At 53.1% G+C, this 9314-nt stretch overlaps 1 protein-coding gene across 1 annotated transcript; it reads left to right on the top strand.

Annotated features, from left to right (window-relative positions):
* Positions 1 to 213: 213 nt before the first annotated feature.
* CACNG5 (calcium voltage-gated channel auxiliary subunit gamma 5) lies at positions 214 to 7659 on the top strand. Its single transcript, XM_021678424.1, has 5 exons — positions 214 to 409; positions 1888 to 1974; positions 3716 to 3856; positions 6989 to 7134; positions 7371 to 7659. The coding sequence occupies exons 1-5, from the start codon at positions 214 to 216 to the stop codon at positions 7626 to 7628; spliced, it is 828 nt and encodes a 275-aa protein (XP_021534099.1). The 3' UTR covers positions 7629 to 7659.
* The last annotated feature ends 1655 nt before the right edge of the window (positions 7660 to 9314 follow it).

Raw genomic sequence — 9314 nt, 5'->3', positions numbered from 1 at the left:
CTGTGGATTCCTCAGGGGGAGAGGAAGCACCCCCATAGTGGCCTGGCATCCAGGAGCTGGCCTGTGGGTCTTTCTGCATCCGGTTAGCCGAGCGGGGTTGACTTGAGTTACCTCCTCCGGGCCCTGCATCTTGGCCTCCTCAGAGGCTTACCCTCTCTCCTGCCTCCAGAGCCCACTTCCTTGGCCGCAGGCCGCCCATCGACCTCTGGGAAGATGAGTGGCTGCGGGAGGAAGGCCCTGACCCTGCTGAGCAGCGTCTTTGCTGTCTGTGGCCTGGGTCTCCTGGGCATTGCGGTCAGCACCGACTACTGGCTCTACCTGGAGGAGGGCGTGGTCCTGCCCCAGAACCAGAGCATGGAGATCAAGATGTCCCTGCACTCGGGCCTGTGGCGTGTCTGCTTCCTCGCAGGTAAGGGCACCCCAGGTTGGGACAGCCCTCTCCCAGAGACAGGAGCAGCCCTTGCCCCGCCCCCCCCCGGAAAACCTGCCCAAGAGCCCCCGTTGGGAAGAGATGCCCCCACTGGGAGGGGGCAGTTCACCAGAGATGGCCCTTGTGAATTCTGGGTGGGGCTCCCTGCAGCAACCAGGGCCCATTCCAAACGTAAGCCCTGAGTCACAGTGTCCAGGAGCAGGTCCTGTCATCCCTGGGACCTGTGTCCCTCCAACCTGAGAGCTGAATGTAGCCACACCTTCCCCACACTTCCCCATACTCTGCCTCCCAGGCTGAATGAGGCTGGCCTCCCACGGGTCTGGAACCGCCCTTGTATGCCCTAGCCCGTGGAATTACTGATCTCAGTGCCTCCCCACAACACTCCAAGGCAGGACTTATTATTTCCACTTTACAAATAAGCAAATGAAGACCCAGGGAGGCAAAGTAAGTCTCCTTGACTCAACATTACAGGTCCACTCGTTTACAGAATGGGAAAGACTTGGCAGTTTCCCTGTTCCAATTCCGTGAAATGGGAAAGACAAAACCCAGGTGTACGTCCTTCCAAATTTGCAAGATGGTGCAGGCTTTGATCCCACCTATCTGGGCCTCCCTCCAGTTCTCGAGGACTTCTCTGGAACCCTTGAGTTGCTATTCCAAGCACTTTGTCTTTATCCCTTTATCATGGCCCAGAACCAACCTGCACAAGAAGAGCATCTCCATGCTCTGTGAGACTGGTCGCAAGCCTGAGCTGGCTAGAATCCCCACAGGGTGATCACTGAGCCTTTCTAGAAGGGCCCCTGGCACTTTACATGTACACAGGACAGAGGGAGCATGTGGTCCTCCCAGCTTTATAGTAGGGCTTTGGAAAATGAGGGTGGTGATTGGCGCCCAGCAGCATCCAGCATGGAGGACACCTCAAGGCCTGGCCTCCTGGTGACTTTGGAAATGGCATCTGACACTGACCTCACCTCCCACTTTCCGAAACTATGTGGCATCAGTCTCTACTTAAATCTGAAGGAGAATTTGAAGTCACTAGGGTCTGGCTTCCAAAATGATTGAGAAGGCTTTGGGGGTTCTGTTCCATGACATCCCTGCTGGGGAATCTAAGCCAGCCATGTGCCATCATCAGCTGAGTCTGCCCCAAAGCAACAAGATGGCCACCAGATGTGTCTCTCAACCTCAAGTTTGTAGTGCAGACTTCTTTTCATGTGACTCTTGGTGCCTGGGTCCACATTCACAGTGCTGCTTCTCCAGGAAAGATGTGATGTCAGGAGACACCCCCACCCCTACTGTGGGTCACTAGCCAGGGATGGGACCCCCGAGATTTAGATCCAGCTCAGGCGCAAACACAGTGGGCCAAAGATCCCAGAAGCATTTGGGGATATCATTTGAATGTATGAACTTCACATCCATGTTCAAGAATAACCTGGAAATGCAAATGATTCTTGTCTTCACAGGTGAGGAGCGGGGACGCTGCTTCACCATAGAGTATGTGATGCCCATGAACACTCAGTTGACATCAGAGTCCACAGTCAATGTTCTAAGTAGGTGCCTCAGACTTTCTGACCTGGGTCACTGGCTAGACAGAGCAGAGCAGGGCAGGGGGAAGAGGCAGGGTGACCAGCTTGCTTCTCAAGCACTAATGCCCTTCGAATCAGCTGGTGGGGTTGGCCTCAGCTCACCAGAGCTTTCTCTGACGATTATTCTTCCAGTGGTGATGACAGCTTGCTGGAGTCTCCCAAGTCTTGTGGCCCAGGCAAGGGAGAGGGCATTCTGCCTCGTGTCTTAGTCTGTGTGGGCTGCCATAGCAAAATACCACAGACCAGGGAGTTTCTGACCCACAGAAATTTATTTCTCTCAGTCATGGAGGCTGTAAGTCCAAGATCAAGGGGCCGGCAGGATCACATTGTGGTGAGGGCCCTCTCCTGGCTCATAGCTGGTGCCTTACTGCTGTGTTCTCACACAGAGGAAGGGGTGAGGGAGCTCCGTGGGGTCTCTTTTATAAAGGCATCGATCCCACTCATGAGGGCTCCACCCTACGCATCCAAACCACAGCACTCAGGGAACTGATGCAAACTCTCTGGCGCCCAAGAAGATTGACTTCATGGCCTTTGCCTTACCAGGGTCTATTCTGACCCCAGTGTGGGCTTGCAATACAGTTCTGATACAATCACCCCTTAGCCTTAGGCTAAGGACTCAGTACCCCAAACAGACTTCCCTCATTTCCCACACCAGCTGGAATTTCAGAAGACCCCCAAGGCCACTGGCATTTTTGACCAGCTGGCTACAAGTCAGAGGTTCCTGTGACTCCCTCAGGTTCAAAACATTGCTAGAGCAAGTCCTAGAACTCAGGAAAGCACTATACTTCCTATCACAGTTTTATTATAAAGGGTTCAGATCAAGACCAGCCAGATGAGGAGGCACATAGGGCCAGATCTGGGAGGGCATTGAATGCTGAGCCTCCATGTCTTCTCCCCATGGAATCAGGATGCCTCACCATCCTGACACATGGATGTGTTCACTAACCAGGAAACCCAACCAGGCTTTGGTGCCGAGTATTTATTGGGTTTCATTATGGAGGCGTGTTTGAGTGAGCTGTCCACCACGTGACTGAACACAGTCTCCAGACCCCTCCCCCCTTCCCAGAGTCAGGCCTGGGTCACGTGGCTCAAAACCCCAACCATCTAATCACATGGTTGGTCTTTCCAGCCCTGTCCTGAGTCAGCTGATTGGAAGAATCTCAGGGGTAGTCGAGGGGCCCACCATGAATATCAAGGACACTCTTCTCACTTGGGAAATTCCAGGGATTTGGAGGTTCTCGCTTGGGAACCAAGGGCAAAGACAAGATACATTCATTAGGCAGACCATCCCCCAAGTAATTATAAGTTGAAGACAACAGAGGCCAGGAACTGTCTACAGCACCCCTCAGAGATAGATGCCTGTGTCCCTGGAGAGGGTGCATGACCCCAGGAGAGGAAGTGAGGTGAGTGACAAGGCCCTTCCATGGCTGCCATACTGGCTGCCCAGGAGGGAGCAGTTTGTGCTGGAAGAAAAGACAGAAGCATGTTGGCAGTGTCAGCCCTCCCAACCCTGCCTCAGAGACGCAAGCCCTGCCAGCACTGGGAGATCCCTGGGCCGCCCAAGGAGGGGATGGAGCCCAGAGAACTCATGCAGGCCAGAGGGCTTGGGGCACCAGTTGGCAGACACTGCCAGGAACACCTGGGAGGGGAGGTAAGTAGGTAAGGCCACGGGAGGCTGACAGTGTCCTCTTGTCCCCTCAATTAGAAATGATTCGCTCAGCCACACCGTTCCCCCTGGTCAGCCTCTTCTTCATGTTCATTGGGTTTATCCTGAGCAACATCGGACACATCCGTCCCCACAGGACAATACTGGCCTTTGTCTCTGGCATCTTTTTTATTCTCTCAGGTAAGCTGTACTCTTTTCTTTCACACACTCTCGACTCTCGACATTTGACTCCTCCACGGCTCTGCTCTGGGAAGTGTGGTCACAGCTGTGGGTCAGCCCCTGGCATGGGAGCAGCTGAGTCTGTGCCCCAGGTAGAACCGAGCTGGAGTGAGGGAGGCCTCTGATGACCTCGAGCCCATCCATGACCCCCAGAGGAGGAAAGACCTGATAGGCTCACCTGGGGCAGAGCTGGGAATAGAACCCGGGGCTCTCTCCTCCCTCCCCATTGTCACCACCTCTGACTTCTTGATTCTACCAATAATGAGCATTCTTATTTTTGAAGGGGCTATTTCTTCCTGATTTTGCATGAAAGGTAAGTACAATCTACCTTTGGAATCATGGCCCCTTCACTCCCAGCCCTCAGCTATCGTCAGGAGACTCCTACTGTCCCCTTGACTTTACAGTCACACCCATACCCAGGTCCCTTAAACATGAATCTGTCTTCCTGGAGAGACACCAGGTTGAGTTTCATTCATTCATTCATTCATTCATGAATTATATCTCCCAGGCCTTATTCTGGGTGCTGGCATCACTGCCCACAAAAACGTCAGCAGAATGGGAGATATAAACAAATAGATTTACTAATATGAACATAGCAGGACAAGCAAGGACTCCTATGGGGGCCAAGAGCAGTGACTGAAATTCAGACCAACGGTTGGTCAGATAAGACTACCAGAAGGGGAGCTGAAGGATGAGTAGGAATTAGGTAAAGGAGTAAGGTTGAGAGTGGGGATGGAAAGGGAGCCTGGAGGAAAGAGAGAGGATAAAGCATTGGGGAGTTCATTGTGCTTTATGGCAGGAGTGTAAAGTGGAATGTGGTGGGAGGGGAGACGGGAAGGCATCTGAGGATTTGGGACATTGTGAGAAACCTCAGAAGGATTTTGAGCTAAGGGATGACGATATGATCATATTTGGGGATTTTAAAATGACCACTCTGGGGAATGGAGGGAAGGATGGAAGCAACACAGGGGCAGGGAGAGCAGGTGAGGGGCTATTTCAGTAGCACAGGAGAGAGGTGATGGTGGCCCACGTGAAGGGGATGATAGGAGAGAAGAGAGAAATGAGAGGATTCAGGTGACATTGGGAGATAAACTCAACAGGACAAGGACTAGGCTTTAAGGAAAGAGTCAAGGATGGTGCCAAATTCTTGTTTAGGCAGTGGGTGAATGACACATCCATGGTTGAGCTAGAGACCACAGGAGAAGAAGCAAATTTGGGCCAAGTTCATGAGTTTAGTGTGGGAAATGCTGTTTGAGGTGTCCATGTAACATCTGGGAGGAGGTGTCCCAAAGACTGCTAAAGGTCAGAGGCTTGTGGAAGGGGCCTGGACCCAAAATAGAGATTAAGAGCTAACCTCTTAGGGAGTAGGAGAGGGAACCATGGGTAGAGATGAGGTTACTCACGGGGAGTGCACAGAGTGAGAAGGCAAGAGAATGTGGGAAATAAAGATAGGTTCTTTCTCCCCTTTAAGGTGACCTATACATTTTCAGGAGAACCTTTGCTTTTAGAGATAATACTTCAGACAGAAGAGTGACCCTCAGAGCATGTATTTTAGGTGCCCTGGAGCCCTGGACACATTGACAAGGGAGGGCCTAGGGAGGAGATGCTCAGATGGAAGATGGGTAGGTGGATGGCTTGGATAATGGATGGAAGGAAGGAAGGGGCAAAGGGGAGGGGAGGGCAGTAAGAATAGCTCTTGGGCACCAGGTATTCTGATTGCCACCTGATTCCCAAGCCAGTTTAGATTCCTTTTCTCAACATTTTCTTATCAGTATAGCTCTCTTCCTCCCTCCCTCCCTCCCTCCCACCTTCCTTCTTTCCTTCTTTCTTCCCTCCCTTCCTTCCTTCCTCTCTTCCTTCCTTCCCTCCTTCCCTTCCTTCTTTCTTCTTTCCTTCCTTCTTTCCTTCTTTCTCCGTCCATCCTTTCTTCCATTCATCTGTCCATCTTTTTTTCAACTGACACACCACTCTTCCATCCACCCTTCCATCCATCAATCCAACAAATATTTATTGGGCACCTGCGATGTCCTTGGCCTGCCTTCTGCATGGTGATATTTCCACCTAGTCTAAGAGGTACAGACTCAGGGGTTAAACTTTTCCTTTATCTTTCTAACTTGACAAGAGTCAAGGCCGTAGAGTAGCTTCGAGGCACCTGAGGTTTTTCCAGCAGCAGGCAACAGGATCAGAAATCTCAGAATGAACGGGGCCATGCGAAGTTGTTTTAATGATAACAACAGAGAAGGTTCCCTTGGGCCAGCAATGATGGCAGCATGAATTAAGTGCCAAGGAAGGCTCGAATCACACCTCTTTTCCTCTAATGTTCCTCCTTCAAGATGCCCTAGTTTAATCATGTGAGTGGAATTAAGCCTGAACAGCTCAAAACAGAGTAATTAATTATGCCCTAATTCAATGACAGTAACTAACCAAGGGACCAGTGCCTGAGGCAGTCTCTTGCACAAGAGCGCAGGAGTTTGGGCCCCAATGGCCTCTTGAGTTATCGCTTTCCAGAATCTGGACAAACTCACTTTACCCCTCCTACCTCAGGATTTCAGTATGCCTCCCCCATGGTCAGTGGCGCTGTGAAGACCGTGGGCCACTTAGTCTCCACAAGGATGTTAAGGAGATAGGGATCGGAGGTCCTGGCTGCCTCTGCCAAGGGAGCCTGTCTTATTCTTCAGTTTACCAAAGGCCACTTGCTAGCTCAGTGGTTCGCACCCTTAGTTGACCTTAGCATCAGCTGGGGAGCTTTTAAGACAACCCAGTGCCAGGGCCCCCGCCCAGGCCAAGTGACCCAGAAAGTCTAGGGACAGGGCTCAGGCAAGTATGTCTGACAGGTGATCCTCATGGGTGGGCAGGTGGGGTGACAGCCATGGGGCTTCCGTGGCTCAGAAGGTGGCTGGACAGGGAGCTTTCTTCCCTGCAACTATCTGCTTTCTAGAAGGTAATGGTCTAAACAAGGTCTTTAGGAGGAAAGCTCCTGCTCTCCCTCAAGCCCCAAATGAGGCTTTCTTCCTGAACCCCAAGGGGAGCTGGGTGCTCCATCAGCAAAGGCCCTGGGGCCTCTTCACTAAGCAGCCCCTTGCCTTGACGCAGGCCTCTCTCTGGTGGTGGGCCTCGTGCTCTACATCTCCGGCATCAACGATGAGATGCTCAACAGGACCAAGGACACAGAGACCTATTTCAACTATAAGTACGGGTGGTCCTTCGCCTTCGCTGCCATCTCGTTCCTTTTGACGGAGGTAAACCTCCCCCGACAGGCAGGGGGCCCCGGCCCCACCCTCTCTGCTGCCCTTCTTCCTCCCCAGAACGTGTCACTCTCCCACCTTCCCCGGGCCCCCTTGTCCAGGACATCCCCACTCTGTCCCAGGGCTTCAGCTGCTCCGGTGGCCGCGTCCTGGGCAGACCCCGGCCCCCAGCTGGGGAGCAAGACCAGGGCCCCAGCAGTGAGTGCCCCTCTGCTTTCTCCTCCCTGTAGAGCGCGGGGGTGATGTCCGTGTACCTGTTCATGAAGCGGTACACCGCCGAGGACTTGTACAGGCCCCACCCCGGCTTCTACCGGCCTCGCCTGAGCAACTGCTCCGATTACTCAGGCCAGTTCCTACACCCGGACGCCTGGGTCCGGGGCCGCAGCCCCTCCGACATCTCCAGTGACGCCTCCCTGCAGATGAACAGCAACTACCCAGCCTTGCTCAAGTGCCCCGACTATGACCAGATGTCATCTTCCCCCTGCTGAGCCTCACCACCTTCCTCCCTGGACTGTGGACAGCCAGATAGCCTTCCCGTGCTCCCCTGATGGCCTGTGAGCCCCAAGCCCTTGGTTGCCAGGCCCAGGCTGTCCTCGCGCTTCGCTGTTGTCACTTGACCCACGTTGTCTCCACAGCTTCCCCCAGAGTAGCTCTAACTGCCCCAGGGTGGGTGTCGGGGGTCTGGAGCCAGCGGGCAAGCTGATTGGCTGAGAGCATGGGTGTGGCCCCGCCTCTTGAGTGCCAATCACTGGCTGTTCCAGCTGCGTATTTGTCCCTACACACCCAACTTCATGGCCCCAGGCCGAGTTCCTTACACAGACCCAACTGGACTTGTGTGCCTACCAACTAGCCTGGCCCTCCTGCTCATGATCTGGGCCATCAGGCCAAAAAGGTGACTCTCCTATGGAGGTCTGGCTGGTTCAGCATTGCCAAGCAGTGTTCCTTGTGAAATCCTTTATCCTTGTTGGTTACCCACACCAGTCCGTACAGCACACCTTCCTGGGCTCTCCCCTCCCCTCTGCCCCATAAGCTGTGAATCTTCCCTCCTCTCCTCCCACCCGGACTCAGCTGCCCGGGCCTTGGTCCCTAAGGGGTCCAGAGTGGGTCTGAGACCACACTGATGAAGTCACAAAGAGGTGTTAATGGCTGATGATGTCTTAATATGTATGGCCCCTATAACATATTCAACAGGGGTCTTTAATGCCGTAACCCAAGAAGTGACTCTCACAAGGAGAATTTCAGATTTTGGCTGGTCCGAGTTAGTATTATCAGGCACTGTTTCAGGCCCGGGGGATACTATCCCTGCTCACATGGGCAGTATTTCCTGTCCAAGGCCCTAAAATCTAACCATGTAGATACACGTCTATACCACCTAAGTAGAAGGCAGCTTTCAAAGAGGCTGCCTGGGATTTGGAGCTGGATTTGCCAACACTTGGTGCATTTTGAGTCAAAACAAGCCAGCCTTAGGATAATCTGGATGCCCGTGAATATATGGGGGTTGTCATTTAATCCTAATACAGAGCAGTATCTGCTTCCTGGACTGGGGACATATGCAGGCAGCCAGATGCTTCCAGAAGATGAGGCAGGGTGATGCCCATTTTCCTAGTAGCAAACCTGAGCTGGGAGGTACCAAGCACCTTCCATGAAGTCCACAGGATTGGTGGAAGGGCCACTGCAGGACGTGACCCCCCCAGTTCTCCAGGCAAGCTCTCAGTGTATGCATTTCCGGTTATGAGATTGTGAGTAGCAAAACAGGGCCGGGCTCTCCGCTGTGTGTTTTTGCCACGCCAGCTTTTCTCTCTTGCTCTCGCTCTCTAAGATAGCGTTAGGTTCCAGGGTCACAAAGCCACCGCGGGCAACACTTGGGCTCTGGAAAGCTCTACAGAAGACCACACATCCACGTGTACGGACTTGGACGAGACAGTCTCCTAGTTTTCTAGAGCTGCCATAACAAAATGCTCTAACAAGAGACATTTCTCTCCTCACAGTTCCAGAGACCAGAAGTCAGAGATCAAGATGGCCGCCGATTGGCTTTCTTCCGAGGCCTCTCCTTGGCTTGCAGATGGCGTGTCCTCACACGGTCTTTTCCGTGCTTGTGTGCATGCCCTGGGGTCCACGTTCCCTCTCACCAGGAAACCAGTCAGAGCAGATTAGAGCCCATCCTCAGAGCCTCA

Source organism: Neomonachus schauinslandi, chromosome 15, assembly GCF_002201575.2.
Source record: "Neomonachus schauinslandi chromosome 15, ASM220157v2, whole genome shotgun sequence".
Taxonomy (NCBI): Eukaryota; Metazoa; Chordata; class Mammalia; order Carnivora; family Phocidae; genus Neomonachus; species Neomonachus schauinslandi.
This window is presented reverse-complemented; position numbering and strand designations above follow the sequence as displayed.